This window comes from Fusarium musae, chromosome 2 (assembly GCF_019915245.1).
Source record: "Fusarium musae strain F31 chromosome 2, whole genome shotgun sequence".
Lineage (NCBI taxonomy): Eukaryota > Fungi > Ascomycota > Sordariomycetes > Hypocreales > Nectriaceae > Fusarium > Fusarium musae.
Genome location: NC_058388.1, coordinates 4,773,247 through 4,789,812, shown reverse-complemented (window position 1 = coordinate 4,789,812; position 16,566 = coordinate 4,773,247). Strand labels below are relative to the sequence as shown.

Below are 16,566 nucleotides of genomic sequence, written 5' to 3'. Positions count from 1 at the left end.
TCCTTTCTATGTCTATTGAATTGTCTATACATATGTTCTCTAATTAATCACGTAAAGCCGTGCGTGTCACGTCGCAAACTCCGGGAAAGCAAAACCAGCCAAGCAAACCAACAACAGATTTCAAGGTCCGGACAAAGGAAAATATGGTAGATGAGCTGTGCTATTCAGGTAAAAGTGAAACGTCAAAGACATGGTCAGTGCTGAAGCATTAAGTGCATTAAGGTGGCAGTGTAAGAGGATTTGAAGGATGGTAAGCTCAGAAGTCCCATAGTGTGCCGAAAGCGTGCATTCCCTCTATACCGATCATGAATTGTCAGCGAAACTCAGGAGAAAGCCTGGAGTTGTACGAACCTTCACGACATCCCTGCATCATTTCATCATTGCCCTTCATATTAGACGTGATGAAGATTACCTCGGCACCGAAATTGTTCCAGGTATCCCTAAGGAGCTGCATTGTATCTGGTCGACCCCCGCGTTCTTTGGTGTCCCATAGTATCATTCGGTCTGGCTCGATGTTATCGTGGATGAGACGTGAGATCGTCGATCCGAAAGTGTTGTATTGGTCAGAACCTATCCAGATGAGGAACCTTGGATAGACCGTTAGCAAGAGCCGTTGTTGATTGTAGATATGGTCAGCCATACCAGTTCTTGCTCTGGATGCATGTTGATAGAGCAGCGCCAATGCCAGTTCCGGTGCAGACACGGATACCCCTCTTGAACATGGCCGAAGCGTGACCAATTCCAGCTACAGATAATTAGCACTTGATATGACATATTACCTAGCGAGCATTTCATACCGAACTTCAATTCTCGTGTCCAGATCTTTTTAGGCGGGTCCGAAACGAGACTCTTTGTGAAATCGCCTTGAACACCGCAAACCATGTAATGATAAGGCGAATGACGTCCTTCGCTGATGATGCCGAAAGCGTGATACTCCATCAAGGCTGAGCGGCCAATGCGTCCCAGAAGTCCTTGCTGCATTCCCCTTTCGAAACGGAGGACGGCGACCTTGGATGACGGTATTTCTACCTCGACGGGGACCTGTCGGACTGTGACCCATGGGAGAGCGATCCTAAAGAATACCAATGTCAGTAGTCATTCCTTTTCAAAAGCTGGTGGAGATGCTGTCACTTACAAGATCGTCATGAAGATGGTGAACCAGATGTTTTCCGTGGTGATCAGGGACTGCGCATTGGAATTATCCTTGCCGCTAGTGGCATCATATGAGTTGCTCAAAACGACGAAGGACCATGTTGCCTATACTTCTGTCAATATTATCAATATACGGACGGACCTGGGCCATGACTCACAGCCAAGCCTAGCCAACCGGCGAATCGATGGTACCGCTCAAAGATGTTGTGGTGGTTACTGGGACGCAGGGTCAGTACGATTCGATGGGCAAGACAAGCTTCGACATACTTTCTAACCCATGGCAATGCACTCACCACGGACGTTATGATGAAGACAACGGTGACAACCCCGGTAATGAGTACAGCAGGTTCACGGATACTGCGGTGACTGAGAATCTGTACGATGTAATACACGAGCCAACTACAACAAGTCAGCAAATGGTGGAATCATGTACACAAGGGTTGCTTACGCAGTTCCGGAGAGTGCACAGCCAGAATGCACTCCTCCAACATGCTGCAAAAACGACGCTGCCATCAATTTCATTCTTAATGGCGCCCACTGTAGAGCGTCAGTAGATCGAATCACGATATCTTTCATTGACCTACACTTCTTAGTCCGTAGATAAATGCCATATAGAGGATCCGAAAGAACAACTCGTTGCGCATCAAGATAGCAAAAAGCAAGTTTCCAAGAACCATGGAACCAAGATGGTCCTGAGCATATTGGAACTGGCCGACACTGGTGAGAATGATGCCAACGAGGTTGAGCGTGACGACAAAAACGAAAAGCCGCTTATATGTGTTGAACCAAAGTATGAACAGGGTGCTCTTTCTGGGCTCCTGCTTCTTTGAAGCCGGCTGTGTGATCTTTTGCTTTGGAAGAACCGGCAACGAGGAGTCCGATTTGCTATAGTTGTGAAAGGATGAGGTCGATTGGGTGGCGGACGACATGTTACCATCATGAGCTGGAGGGAAGGCAGTGAGATGGCCGTTTGCTTTCTCGGATGCGTAGACTTTGCTCAGTGGTGCAAGTGCCATTCCTGAGGTGTCGTTCTGGCCTTTCTCTGCATCATTGAAATCGCGGTTGAAACTGCCCTTCGACGGGGTTTCGTGATAAGGGAATCGGAAACTCATAGTGACAGAGAATGAAGTGAAAGTCGAAGTAAATTGGTGAATTTTGGAACTGATCAGGATGAGCTAATACCCAGACAAAGATTCAAGAGTCTCTGTTACCAGCCATACTCTCTACGGCCTTGAAACCATTTGGCCGGGACTTATGACATATAACTATTCTCTCTAACCCCTGAACCGAGGCTACTATATCTCTGCCAACGAAGTAAAGTTCTACGCGTCATTCTTCTACCCGTAGCCCACGGACTGCGTGAAGTGTGATACCTGATATGCTATTTAAAGTTGGCCGCAGCCGAGAACCGAAGTCTATCGCGTGCCTGTCGCTCGTGTTTGGTTCAGGCTGAGGCTCCGGGCGCACACACACGCCAACAGGGGAGCAGAGCCGCCCCCACGGGACATACAGTGGACGGATAGACGGGGCCGACGGACCAGGATGACGATCCCAAGGCAATGGTCCATCGTCCGATGTTTTGATGCATCTCAGATGCAGCGCGTAATATGACCACATACGGTCATTTAAGCGAGAAACGCATAATTCATACTTTGACAGCACGCAAAGATTCTTTATTTCGTTGCATTTAATTTATTCTGCCGACGTGGGATGACGGGCTCCGAGGAGGGTGATTATACAATGTAGCATTTGATGTTGAAGTGAGACTTTAGAGCACTATACATATGATTCCGAGCTCCAACTGTCGCAAATGCCGGGCTGCTATTCCGTATTCAGGTACACGCCATGGAGAACCCCACTCAACGTCTACAAATGATGCCATTCGACAATTGCAACAGTCGTTTTCATACAACATTGATGTATTTGGAGTTAACTGCTAGCCAGAAAGTTTTGTCTGTTCTTACATGTTTCATCCGGCGGCCTGTTTGGAAGGATAAAGTTCCCTGCTAGGCTGAACTGTCTATATGTTGCTATCGTATTATACCCGGAAACGGCAGATGGGCTTTGGGCTGTCAGGTACAAACGCATGCATGCAGATCAAAGGCTGGCCCCCCGTCCATGCATGCTTGGTACTAATAATTGACCTATGTATAGCTAGCCCTACAGTAGCTTCGTAAAGGACACCATCTAATACGTCAACGCAGGCCGTGGGACCCGAGGGACCATGCAACTGCTACATACGTCATCGTTATAAAGGGAAGGCTGCCACGGCATAATCACTCACGGCGGTCAAAGCGATGCTTTAAGAAAGAGGAAGCTGCATGATCCCGCGGTCCCCGGGAACGTTTTTTGGAACCTTTGATGATGTCTTGGGCATCAAACGTTGTTCGAGACCTATGGTGATCTGGGAGGCAGCCAAGGTTGCACAGAAGAGGTTCACTGGGTGCTATGCTGCTTCGGAGCTGTGAAGAAGTCATCAAGCCATTCGTTATTGCACATTAAGATAGGGCACTAGGCAGCTTAGTGGCTGACGACAACTTTATTGACCTTTCAAGATATCAGGTATGCAACTGCTCTCAGCCATTTGCTTAACGATGAACAAATGTGGCGCTTCGTGCTGGCGGGCTTCTCAAACTTGCAGCAGAAGATAATCTTTGTGCTTATCTCTATTACCAGTACTTTCTCACTAAGTGACATTCAGACTCTAAGTGACGCCTACGCTAAAACAAAGGGTGGATATTATCCTAGCGGCCGTTGAGTCCCAACAGTACGGGTACCAGGAACTGCCGTTGATCTGCACCATGGAACCTACGCACCACGCAAGCTCGTATATCCTCGGATGTTTAAGTCTCTATGGAGATACGGGCATACCCTCACTTCCGCTTAGCAATTGAGTAATCCTTTCCAGGGCTTGCTCATCTCCTTCTTTTGTTTCAGCTAGTTCCTCATCAATCCATCCTTGTGTATACCCGCCCCCAAAATCAATTAGCCATGCATTGTCCTGCTCATCGATGATGATATTTCCAGGGGATCCGTTTCCCCATATCAATCTATTTTGGTGAAGGAGCTCCACGGTTTGCCGGACTTGGGAAGCCCATTTCTCCTTGTTCTGTGGCGTAGCAGAAGTAACAACATCGTCAAGTCTGCGTCCTGGCACCCACTGTCGAAGAAGTCCCAAAATGTGCTTCGTATCGTTGTGATGGACGTATCCAAGAAGTTGAGGAATACGTATAGATCCAGATGGAAAGTATTCCCTTATCCTGTGAAGGCATTGGATCTCCCGTCCAATCCTGGTACTAGAGATTCTGTCTGGTTCACCACTCGCCTTGCACAACATATCTTGCCTTTGTACTTGGACGGCAGCTGTAACGCTCCGTGAACCACGTTCAAACACCTCGGTAGCAAAGAGTTCCTCAGGCGTATAGCTAGGCAACTCTTGGCAGATCCCCAACTCGTCATGAGAACCTTGATCAGTGGCAGGGTCAACTGTATATATGATATTTGTTTCGTCGGAAGTGATGGGTATAATGGAGACACTGCCTGTAGACGTAGGGGCTTCCAAACGGAAGTGGAAGAAAGGAGGAAATAGGTAATGATGCAGAGATTTCCTCAGACCCTGTTCGCCTTGCGGGAATGTCAACTGACGGAAAAGAGGTCTTCCGGCGTCGAGAATCACGATGAAAACCTCATCCACAAGCTCCTCATACTCGTCGTTGTCCTGACACACGGTAGCCTTGTCTATGGCATCAATAAAATGATCTTGTAGAGGACGATCTTGCTGCCCTTGCGTGTCCCTTACAGACGATCCGCTGCTAGGAGATATGGAGACGGAAATTAAGCAGCCATTGAATCCAAGTACCATATCTGCACCGTCCCCGATGCCACCATGAAGTTCGTAAACAGCGATGTCATCCATTGCCTCCGTTTCTACCATGTCACCCATTTTTCCGAATCCGTAAGTGGGATGTATAGGTTATGCGATTGTAAGGATGCTTGGGCGGGGTATAGGCATAAAACATGAGGCAGAATAAGCATGCATCGCGAAGAACAACGTGAAGCGTGAAGCAAATTAGTAAGCGGCCTTACTACGGAAAAGTCATAACCAACATATCAAGCCAACCATTCCGATGCAGCCCCGACTCATTGTAAAGCAAAACTTGTTATCAATCACATGGAATACCAGCTCTTCCGATGCCAAGCAGAATCTAGCGATCGGTGAGAGATTGTCAAGGGATAATCTCCAATAGTACGCCTTTCAGCTGCGCCATTTCCTGCAACTGAGACAATGTTAGACATGAAAATGCCAACTTTGGGATGAGGTGCATGAGAATGTGGAGTTAGTTTCACTTTTAGTACGAGATCGCCATAGAAACAAGCCACTTCGATTGCCGTCCGAGGCAGCCGAGCACTAAGTTTGCGCAGTAAACTCTAACAACTGCCGATGTTGGGTTATAAAAGAACACGCGGCCGCAATTCAATGTTATGAGGGTTCTTCCCTGGAATCTGTCGAGGTTCTAATTTGCATCCAATCTCGGGAATCTCTGATCTGTCCCGGTTACAATGGTATCTGAGAATACTGCGACTCTGCCCCCAAAAGGTTGGTGGTTCTTTACGCGTAGCCAGGCTTTCTCGGTGTTGATGAATTGACATTTACTCAGTCTGGGCGACTTTGGTGACGAATGATGACTATCTGAAGGGCGTATTGACACTCAACTACCGTCTACGATGCGTCAAATCGAGATACCCGCTGTTGGTTTTATACACGAGCACGTTATCTCAAGCCAGCATCGAGTCTCTGAAGCATCGAAGCATAGCAACCCTCCGAGTACCACGACTCGCCCCAATGACCGCAAAGGAATACACCGATGACCCGCGTTTCAACGAGTGCTGGACAAAGCTAATCGCCTTCTCAATCACGGACTACTCACGAATAGTTCTGCTGGACTCAGATATGCTACCGCTACAGAACATGGATGAGCTGATGGACCTTGACCTCGATTCGTCGTCAGTGAGCGAATCTGGAGACGCGACTCGCAGTAAAAGAGTGTTTGCTGCTTGTCATGCTTGTACATGCAATCCCCTGCGAAAGCCGCACTATCCGCCGAACTGGAACCCTGAGAATTGCGCGTTCACATCTCAGCATTCTTCACCAGACGTCGCACAAACTTCCGGGGCAGATATCTCAACAGGCTTGGGCAAACTAAACAGCGGGCTTCTCGTCATCAACCCGTCGAAAGTTATTTTTGATCAGATCGTCACAAAGATGAATGAGACTGGTCTTGACTACCAGTTTCCAGATCAGGACCTATTGGCAGATCTATACAAAGGCCGTTGGGTCGCATTGCCATATATCTACAACGCCTTGAAGACGATGCGGGATCCAAGCGTGCACGGAGCTATATGGCGTGATGATAAGGTCAAGAACGTGCATTACATTCTCAGTCCTAAGCCATGGGATGAGCTAGCACCTGATGGGGCGTGGAAGGGGAACAACCCTATACACAAGTGGTGGATTGACGCGTACAAGTCAATGCGTGCAGAGGAAAAGACACTTGGAATCTCGTGAATGCATGCCACTTCACATGTCTGAGCGTCAGGTTGAGCTATTTGAAGTATTACAATAAATCACTGTCGCATTTCGCTCTTGCCAATGGATCGACCTTGAGAGGCACAAGTGAACGAACCATGAAGTTATTGACACATAAAAATTCCTTTTGGGACTATCGTTCGCCTTTTATCTCCCTCAAGTGAACGGCGGAAGGCTTCGATAGCTATGCGCTCCAGACCCAGGTTCAGATAAGTCTTTTCATGAGCAAACACAATTCGAAACCAGCCTGGCACATCACTTCCAAAATCAGCGCCGAGAGCCAAGAATATCTTGTGCCTCAATAAAATCTCTTGGAGTCTCCCTTCGAGAGTCCTAAGATATTGATCAGGGTATTCACCCTGTGCCTTCTGGCTCTGCAAAGCGACATCGATTTGTCCTCGCAAAGGCTGGAATAGATCAGCCCAGACGAACAAACCTACATTGGACCCTTCTTTGTAAGGAATCTGATGGTCCTCGAGGGATTTGGTTGTCAGTCTGTAGTTCTCTGCTAACCGTAATCGATTGATTCTGACATAATCAGACAAGATACGAGTTTATATCGGCGACGCTTTTCAGCAAAATGTTGAAGTCCCCGGAATAGAGTCACAACTTGCATACTGGGTGATGAATAAAGAAGATGCTATTTGATTCATGGCAGAAGGTGACTCGATTCATTCGTGGCTCAAATAGGATGATATCTGCAGGACTTAGATTTGGCCTCATTCACAAAACGATACAGATCGTTATTACCTATGACATATTTTATGCTGTTCCTTGGACTTTGTTGGTGAACTGACCTCGTCTGGCGTTTCCCAGCAGGGTAAGTATCTTAAAGAGAGGGCTGCAAGTCTCGGCGAACTGTAACATGCGACCGGTAACATAATCTATCACTTTCCCCGATTATGTTTCTGCGCGATCTTGTGATACCTCTCATGTCGGCATTTTGAGAGTTTCAGTGCAAGAGGTTGCATGCCGATCACGTTTCAGAGCACCGCACTCAGCGACCGGATACTCGTAGTCGGTCTCGTTCCATCAGAAAGAGCCCTTTTATCCGGGATGCTCCCCTTGACACTATCCGGGTAAGTCTTCTCATAGCTTCCGGTACCTAAAAGCTTGGTACGGCAGTCAATAAGTCTTTTCAACGCCACCAACCCCATGAAATTGCCAAGAACGAGCTGAAACTATAGCGCACCCGTTATCGACTGCTAAACCCAATATTCGGCGCTCTCCCAATATCGCAACTTCCCCTCACTTCCACTCCCTCAAGTACCGAAGCCTTGACCCTGTCCTCCGACGCATTTAGCGCAAATGGTGCGATGTCACACTGGCGGAAGTTCGGGAGTATTTCTTCCCCCTAACTTCCGACTCAAAAGACACGATGCTACCTCGATGCGTCTGATCGCCATTAGGGCACTGTTTCTCATTGGACTTCGAGTTTGTATGGTCGGTAGACGCAAACATGCACCTGGAAAAAGCAAAGAGTTTCACTAGAGCCAAGAACGGCCTTGACTTTGCGTCTTCATATCGTCAGCCTCAGTTTGAGGGGTTCTAGACTTTTTGGTAATGTCAGTGCTAGAGTCAATGCGCAGAATGACATTTTGATGACAGCCGCCCGAAGCTTAAGCGGCCACGGACTGAAGTTTGTGGAACTGAATGAGTCAAGAAGTTACAAATGCGTGGGGTTGAAGAGACGAGACATGACGCTGACAGTGGAGATGGAGATGAAAACAGTCTCTGAGACTCTGCAACGGAATGGTCCGTGACAATTCTTCAGTGGATTCGGCGCTGGAGAAAACCTGCTTTGTTGGCAACTGTCGTGAGACGAGACACCGCGGATCAAGGCCTAGAGTCTAGAGTCCACGCTTGAGACGCAGGGGCCCATCTACTAATGTCACCAAAGTCATCATGCCCACGTTGCGATTGGTTAAAATGGTTCCCAGTATCTGGGTCCAAGTGACTCGATCATCGCTATTAATTATTTTGCTGTTACTCTAAGGTTACAAGGTATATCCATAACATCGCTTTTTTTCCATGACTCCATTCAATATCCAAATCGGTTCAGTTTGATCAGTGTTTGGAAACGTGCACCGTCGTCTCATTCTTGACGAGAATGCCACCAAAATTTGCTCCAAATTCACCAGTGCCTGGACTTTGACCCGTGACTGTAGATGTGTACTTGTTCCCCACTGGTCTGAACCGGTCGATGGCGTGGCTCTCAAAGTCTGACACTGAGCCGCGACCACCGCCGTCGTCGGATTCGGCGAGTTGGTGGGTAGAGGAAGATTCGTCGTTGGGCGTGGATTTGTTGATGGTGTCGAGACGGATGGACTGCTTGGTTTGACTGCGGCCGTAGCTGTTGGGGTAACTTCCTGAGCTGGCGCCTGTTCGGGTTCGGGGATGTGTGCAGGTGAAGATGTATGTGCACGCGGGTCGGATCGTGGGTAGTGAAGCTGTACATATTAGATACCGTTGAGTGCATGGTGAGGTGATGCGTACCGGAAACGTTGATCAGATTGACCTCGACTGTCGCCCAGATGACAATGTCGCAGATATTCCACGTCAAATCGGCGGACTTGTCATTAAAGACGCGAGCAGCGACAATAAGTCGGATAGCGGCAGCGCAAATACTGCGTCTGTCAGTAATCATCAATTGACCAAAGATAAAGGTCACTTACAAGAAGCCAAAGGTGAACATGACCATGATACCAGCCTTCTGAATCATAGGCAACTGCAATTTACCAATCTGCCACATCGGAAGGATCAAGATAGCAATGTCAATGGCAGCATGTACCAACGTCGTACCAAAGAAGAACTTCTTGTCCTCAATGGCGCAGTAGCCGCCTGCCGTTGAGTCCCAGAACGCATTGACAGGAACGCAGTGAAAGATGCCCATAAAGATCTACCACCAATTAGCCTGGAAGCCTTGATCCATCGTGATGTACATACTCGGAAAATGATCCAGACGATGGCGCATCCAAAGAGAATTTGAATCGGTAGTCGAATGTTGCTGACTCGGAACATGCGCCAGTAGAGACTGAGGATCGAGACCTTGGCGAAGAATAGACCGAAGGCGTAGAAGAGCTCGGCAATGAAGAGGAGAAGCTTCGCCTGGTACAATGCATCTTCCAATGTGATATTCCTCATTTCTGTGACATCCAAGATATGTAGCCCAAGACCGTGATTGACCCCTTGGTACTGTTAGTGTCGATATCGGTCGTTGGTCATTGAGCGGGAACCTACAGTAGGGAATAATGATAATCCAACCAACAGAAATGGCCTTCAAACCCGTCAGCACCAACAACCTCAATCACGGCAGATAAAAAAAAATACTTACATATCCGCAAAGAGCAAAGTAATCATCCCAAGACAAAGGAATCCTCTTGAGCCGACGACTCAATAACCGAAGGATAGTGATGATAGTCGCAGCAGCAAACGTGACAAACAGCACGACCCAAAGGTCCGTCTGCTTCGACTCCATCTTGGCCATGTCTCCCCGTCTACGGAGGTAAATAACAGAAAGGAGCAAACACCCCCGGAAATCAGAGTTTGGAGTTAAGCTTACTGCACACTCAGTTCGTCAAGAACCAGAGGGGGGCAGCCCAACCATACAGATCAAAGTTTGGAGAGAAAAAGAGAGAGATGCGAGAAGGACCAACGCGAACCCGAGATGATGGATACAATGCGAGAGATATGTATAATTACGCCAGGGGGGGGCAGTTCTCCGGAAGGAAACATTTTTAATTTATCTATTCGAAACGAACCGGTATGTGGGACCTGGGAACTAAAGGAGACCGCCGCAAGCTTGCGATGAAGGCCCCCTCGTAAAGAGAAAGAACAAAGAGCTTGGGTGAAATTCAAAGCGCGCTTGTAGGGCCTCAACGGCCATGATCGTCGCTGGTCGAGGTCTAAGGAGTTGAGCTAGAGGACTAGTCGGTTCCACAACGTGACATTCGACGGGTCCACCGGCTTTTTTAGGTCAAGACTTCGTTATCCTGTTCTTGGTTTGGTTCTGTTCTGTTAGCGAGGGCTTGCAAGGTTGGCTCTGGCTTCTGCGGGTAATCTCTGGGCGCGAAGGATTACGGAGTATTCCTTCGAAGATGAGGTGCATTGTCACATCGCGATTCCCAATGTCAGGGCCAAACCTTGTAATTGTTTGACAGTTAATATCGATAGTGGACCAGCCGCATATAACTCAATCTGCGAGTAATCTTCACGTGGCACGTCAGCACCTTCTGACTCTGTTGAACTTTCTTTTTCCTGCTGCAGATACTTTTCACTAAACAGTCAAGTGAGGCAGACGCTTCTCTGCGCTGGCGCCATAACTTGCGCTAAGTATCAATAGCATCAACACGGGTTCGCTCCCGCATCAGCTCGTAAGGCTAAGCAAAATTGCACAAGACCCAGAATCTGCCCGCGCGGGGGGAGACGGTAGTTACGCGGGTAGTTCGTGCCGCAGCCAAAAAGATACTAGCCCAGCGGATACAAGACTTCCGGGGGCGAGGGGCGAGGGGGGGCTAGCTTCAGGCCCAACTGTAAGGTAGCAATGCGAGGTTTTGCCTCGTTGAAGATCTCGCAACCCAAGATTGAGGGTCCCAAGGGCCTGGGCCAGAAAAGCAAGAGATCAAGTGTAAAAAAGCAATGACTGAACACGCTGGGAAAGTGTATCTTCGAATGTGTTGGCTTGGCTGTTGGTTCAGGGTCTTGACTCAAGGCGCCAGCGCGTCTAAACAAGGTATTGAATCCTCCTACCCAATCGCCCCGAGTACACCAATCAGTTATCATTTATATAATGGAGATAAAATATCCCGAATAATCGGGTAATACCACAATCTTGGCTCCTTGGCACAACGGCATTTACTCTGCCTCTCTCAAGTCTCAACAAAGCGTGACCTTTAATGTCGCAGCGGATCTGGGGTCATCTAGTTTCGGAACAGTTTAGACCAGTGGACCAGCCAGTGGACCATGGTCAAAGTTATGCTCAGGCGTCACGATGCTGCCCTTACCGCTCCGCTCTTGCACGGCAAACACCGCCTGTGGAGTTTGCCTGAATCCTTCTGCCAGAAGAGGAAGATAGACGTCAGGGGCGCGTAAGAATGGATTGGGTCTGTGCTTGACGTTGCATGAAGAACCTTTATGCAGACAAGATCGTCGCCTCAAGCAAAACCACAGTTTCGCCTCCAAAACTGTGCTAGCAGACCACCCTTTCTCACCAAGCTATCCGTAATACAGCTCTCAATGCCTAAAGACCCCTAGGATTTAAAGGCCGTTGAGAACTTGAGACTATGGGCGGCTTGTGGGCGGGAAGCGGGCTATCCCTCCAGATGAGCAGAACTATCGCGAGTCAAGGACAGTCTAGTACTCGAAATGGCGGTATGCCCCGAGACTAAAGGATTTACACCGCGGGCAACGCGTTTCGAAATGCCCACAAGCGCAACCAATCGCCTCGCTATCAATAGTCATCCTTTCCCCTCATCGGCTCCGCCTCTTACATTCGCCTCAAGGGTCCTACAAAATTGCATTTAATAAATCCAGCCCAGGAACGGCCCGTAGCACAACTTGGCACTTCCTATTACACTTTCAACTACTGCACAACATATTTGCCTACGCCTCAAAAAGTATATCTCAAAATGGCTCCTTCTACTACTACCCCGGATCTCGTCCCCGAGCCCGTCTCCAAGCTTCCCGAGCGACCCAAGGAGGATGGCTCCGCCCTCAACGAGCACGAGCGTGAGGAGCTTGCCTTTGTCGACAAGTACAGCGCCCCCGATGTTTATATCAACGCAAAGACGGATACGCTCTGGTTTCCGTGGATCGGACCCATTGAGCTGAAGCCCATGCGCATGGAGAACAGGACGGGTACTTTCGTCGTCGGTCTTCGATCAAAGGTGGCTGCCAGCCTGGGCAAGCACCGACACCGTGGTACCGTTACAGCCATCACCATGTCAGGAGAATGGGGCTACAAGGAGTATGTGCTACCCTCCCCCTAATAAACCTTGTACAAAGATTGAGGTGCTAATCTATCGCGATCTAGATACGACTGGGTTGCCCGACCTGGAGATTGGGTTTGCGAGAACCCCGGCGTTATCCACACCTTGTCCGTTCAGGACGACACTGATATCGTGTTTACCATCACTGGTAGCATTGAGTTCCTGAATGATGATGATACCTTGAAGTTCACTCTTGATCTCTTCAGCTTCTCCAAGCTGTATTACGATTACTGCAAGGAGAAGGGCATCAAGCCCAATGATGCCCTCTGGCACTAAATGAAAATGAATAACGGTTGGGATGGTTGGTTACGGCATATAGCTTTGCATGATTTTCGCACGACAGTCTCCATGAATAACAAAAGAGATATGAACAATGAACATGGTTGATAATATTCGTATCCTGGTGCATTGATCGGAAATGCCGTGTTGTACTGGCTTGGCAATAGCGGTGAGGACCCTCCTATGTGCCGAGGGTATATCACCAGGCCACATGATGTCTCATGATCCCTTCTCCTATCTATACCCTATACTCAAACAGTCTTTAAAATACGGGTGATCATTTCATCAAAGGTCTCATCTTGAACCAGGCCAAGCACGGTCATCCAATGAGCCGCTTTGTCAGGGAAGTATGTAACAGCCGCATCACTGTAGACAGTCGCAGTAGCAAGCTCATAGTATCCCCTGCCCCAGTTGCCTTCCTCGATATGCTTTGTTGCGCGAGCGTATAGGTCCTTGTTATCCAAGTTCTCGAACTGAAACTTGGTGCCGGAGATTCTCTCGAGAGCTTCGATGACTTGGTTCTGAGAAGTATTGTAGGATGCGACGTGGACATACTCATTCTTGGTCTTATCTGAATGAATGAGTGCAGTAGCTGTAGCTTCGCCGACTTGTGATGCGGTCGTAGTGGTGAACTTTGGTTCGCCCGAGTCGACAAGCTCGCCAGTTTTGGTCTTGATGTCTAGGCAGAGTAGTCCTTTGCCTTCGACCAGCATCTAACAATTCGTCAGGACGCCACTTTGCTTTGTGTATTCAATGTCAACGGACTCACCCAGTCGATCCAAGGACCAGTGAAAATGGCCGTCCAAGACAACCCGTCTGCTTCCTTAGACTTGACATAGTCCATAACATCCTGCTTCCCTTTGAGGAAAGGCGCCATCTTCTCCAGCCCATCGACTGAAGTGTCGCTCCCAAACTCGCTTGGCATAAATCGCTTGACCTTTGCAGCTGCAACGGCGTCAATCACGATCTTTTGCTCTGCGATATTGGCGGTCGAAAGGGTGGAGATGACAGCGTCTTGTCCAGTAAAGACGTCAACAAGTGATAAAAAAGTGTAGTCAGACTTGACAATCGCAGCATCCAAGAACGTTGAGTTTGTGGCGTTGGATGAGGTGCGGCTAAGGACGGAGACATCGAAGCCCGCTTTGACGAGTGCTCTGATGAGATATGGACCGAGATTTCCGCGGCCCTGTTAATTATGTTAGCCCGAGAACTCGATATTTAACAGTATGGAAGAAGAGAGACTCACTCCAAGGACCATAACGTTCTTGATCTCGGTAGACATGGTGAAGGTAGTTACAAAATGAGAGATGCAGGGTAAGTGGATGTTTGAGATGTAAATCAACTGTGCTTAGTGATGTTGTTACATGACTGGAAATGCCTGGACTACTTATAGAATCTTGTATCAGCATACCATTCACTTCAACGTTTGCGATTTCTCAGCATCGAGGCATTTCACCATTATCATGGCCTCAATCCAAACTCATCTCGTCGTGAAGATGGTGGAGTCTAAGCCTTTTTTGGCCAGCAGGTGGAAGCTAAACTCTTCTGAACTTCGAGGTGGAGACTAGTCCTCTTTTGGAACACGCGTATCTGCCGCTGATGATTAGTCAAGCGTCATTCGAGTATTCCCGCATCAAAGAAACACCTGGCTCTTATCCGATGTTCCTCAAGCCTTGCGCAGAGAATCAATCTCAGTATGGGCTTACTGCAAAGATCGTGTCAAGCGTGCGTCAAGGCCCGAAGGCGTTGCAATCTCGCGAGTCCCTGCTGCGAGAGATGCTCCACCAAGCGTATTCCCTGTCGGTACGCCAATGAGCCAGCCCCTGCACCTGTCGCTATTCACGAAAAGACACTCAAAAGTATTGTTAAATCTCGAAAGCTCAACGAGGAACAGAATCCTCAAAGTTTGTCGCGTTTATTGGTCCATGGTATCTTGGATACAAAGCTTCAGATATTCATTCGACAAGTACTTTCTAATGATTCCTATGATGGCTCTCGACCTCCAGACCTGGCAAGATTGAACAATTTCAGAGTCATGAGCAGGCCGATGAACAACGGTCTCCAAATCTTTAATCCCCTTCTTCTGGAAATTGTTCGCGTGTTTGATCAGGCGACACTCCATCATCTGTCTGATATTCTTCGGAGTTTCCCAAGCCAGCTCGTGGATCATGGCAAGACCGCCTTTATTCACTCTGCTCTATATGATCCCTCACTGCCACCACCACTCGAAGAAGTTCGCGATGCTTGCTATAGCTATCACGTCGCCGGCGATTATCTCGCCAGCAGCCGCCTCAGTGCCCTCCGCCTCACAATCAGACGTCTCATTCGTCTATCAAAACGCACGAGCACGTTCGCGGACACACTGGCATACGCACAAGCGATAAGCCTGGCCCAAATAATCCGTCTTCTAGAGTGTCACGACACAAACGAAGATGACATCGAACGTGACAATGAAGAAATGTGGGCATTGACTCATCAGCTATGGCAGCATGCGCCGACTCAACTACCAAGCTCACTGAGTCCCTGGAAAGCATGGCTATTCTCCGAGAATGTGAGACGGACTATAATGATTTGCAATATCCTGTTAGCGGTGTATAGTTCGCTGAAGAGGGGATATACGATGCATGCACTTTGTGTTGAGGCTTTGCCTTTTGATGTGCGGACAAAGCTTTGGGATGCGGATAGTGAGAGTGCTTGGGAGACTGCTGCGTTGAAAGTACCGGGGCCTCATTTAGTGACGCTGAGTCAGTTCTCGGATCTTCAGCGGCCGGACGTTGGTGGTTCACGGTTTGAAGATCTTCTTCTGCTCTCTTTCAGGAGATGAAGAATAATGCCGAAACATATCTACGTTGCGAGGAGAGTTTGGAAGTTGGTCAGGCATTAGCATCATGGAGGCTTCGTAGTACACATTAAGCCTTTAAGATAAACAATGTTCATTTTGCCTATTGCTTGTTTCTATGACAAATAATCCCCATAATTCATAAAACATCTGCCTTATCAACATCTTGTTCTCGGCAGGGCAAGACGCCTAGCAAGTGCACTTGGCCAAGCAGAGAAGAGGGATGTTGGGGTCAGTCTCGCAGGTACCCTGGAAAGCACAAGTACCGCCAGCACAGGCCGACTTGCAGGGCTCCAGAGTCTTTGGGTCAGAGTAGAACAGACCGCCGTTCTCACAAGCGCTGTACAAAGTCAGCAACGGATTCTCAAGACGTTTGCTTGCGAGGGAATGGCATACGACTGGGGAGCCGCGATGGCAACGGTGGCGATGGCCAAGATGCTGAAGATGGAGAACTGCATTTTGATGATTTCGATTATGCGTGAGTAATAGAAAAGACAGAGGTTCTTCGGGCCATCGGTGCCTTTTATATAAGTAGTGATGTAGCTCTATGACCTGTCAATTACTAGGATTGGATCCTTTAGCTGACCACATTCCTATTTCTATCCAGCCGATGTTGCAGATGGATTTATACCACCCAAATCTCACCTCATACATGGATCAAAGGACTTACCTGCCGATTGTAGCCTAGAGTCGACCGTTACTCTGCATGAACATTGGGGACA

The 16,566-nt window shown here is 48.4% G+C and overlaps 7 protein-coding genes across 7 annotated transcripts; 2 read left to right on the top strand and 5 right to left on the bottom strand.

Annotated features, from left to right (window-relative positions):
- Positions 1–632: 632 nt before the first annotated feature.
- Positions 633–2,264, bottom strand: J7337_003391 (uncharacterized protein; the record flags this gene model as incomplete). The annotated part of the gene is made up of 6 exons (XM_044821107.1): positions 633–745; positions 798–1,072; positions 1,136–1,257; positions 1,446–1,526; positions 1,601–1,689; positions 1,733–2,264. The coding sequence occupies 6 exons, from the start codon at positions 2,262–2,264 to the stop codon at positions 633–635; spliced, it is 1,212 nt and encodes a 403-aa protein (XP_044685407.1).
- A 1,739-nt stretch (positions 2,265–4,003) lies between these two features.
- J7337_003390 (uncharacterized protein) lies at positions 4,004–5,095 on the bottom strand (the record flags this gene model as incomplete). Its single annotated transcript, XM_044821106.1, has 1 exon — positions 4,004–5,095. One exon carries the CDS (start codon positions 5,093–5,095, stop codon positions 4,004–4,006), a length of 1,092 nt encoding a protein of 363 aa, XP_044685406.1.
- Positions 5,096–5,995: 900 nt separating this feature from the next.
- On the top strand, positions 5,996–6,718 carry J7337_003389 (uncharacterized protein; the record flags this gene model as incomplete). Its single annotated transcript, XM_044821105.1, has 1 exon — positions 5,996–6,718. The coding sequence occupies one exon, from the start codon at positions 5,996–5,998 to the stop codon at positions 6,716–6,718; it is 723 nt and encodes a 240-aa protein (XP_044685405.1).
- Positions 6,719–8,806: 2,088 nt separating this feature from the next.
- J7337_003388 (uncharacterized protein) lies at positions 8,807–9,883 on the bottom strand (the record flags this gene model as incomplete). The annotated part of the gene is made up of 4 exons (XM_044821104.1): positions 8,807–9,189; positions 9,236–9,372; positions 9,415–9,638; positions 9,686–9,883. The coding sequence occupies 4 exons, from the start codon at positions 9,881–9,883 to the stop codon at positions 8,807–8,809; spliced, it is 942 nt and encodes a 313-aa protein (XP_044685404.1).
- A 2,483-nt stretch (positions 9,884–12,366) lies between these two features.
- On the top strand, positions 12,367–13,002 carry J7337_003387 (uncharacterized protein; the record flags this gene model as incomplete). The annotated part of the gene is made up of 2 exons (XM_044821103.1): positions 12,367–12,704; positions 12,771–13,002. 2 exons carry the CDS (start codon positions 12,367–12,369, stop codon positions 13,000–13,002), a joined length of 570 nt encoding a protein of 189 aa, XP_044685403.1.
- Positions 13,003–13,256: 254 nt separating this feature from the next.
- On the bottom strand, positions 13,257–14,287 carry J7337_003386 (uncharacterized protein; the record flags this gene model as incomplete). Its single annotated transcript, XM_044821102.1, has 3 exons — positions 13,257–13,718; positions 13,775–14,191; positions 14,252–14,287. 3 exons carry the CDS (start codon positions 14,285–14,287, stop codon positions 13,257–13,259), a joined length of 915 nt encoding a protein of 304 aa, XP_044685402.1.
- A 1,746-nt stretch (positions 14,288–16,033) lies between these two features.
- On the bottom strand, positions 16,034–16,302 carry J7337_003385 (uncharacterized protein; the record flags this gene model as incomplete). The annotated part of the gene is made up of 2 exons (XM_044821101.1): positions 16,034–16,184; positions 16,241–16,302. 2 exons carry the CDS (start codon positions 16,300–16,302, stop codon positions 16,034–16,036), a joined length of 213 nt encoding a protein of 70 aa, XP_044685401.1.
- Between the last annotated feature and the right edge of the window lie 264 nt (positions 16,303–16,566).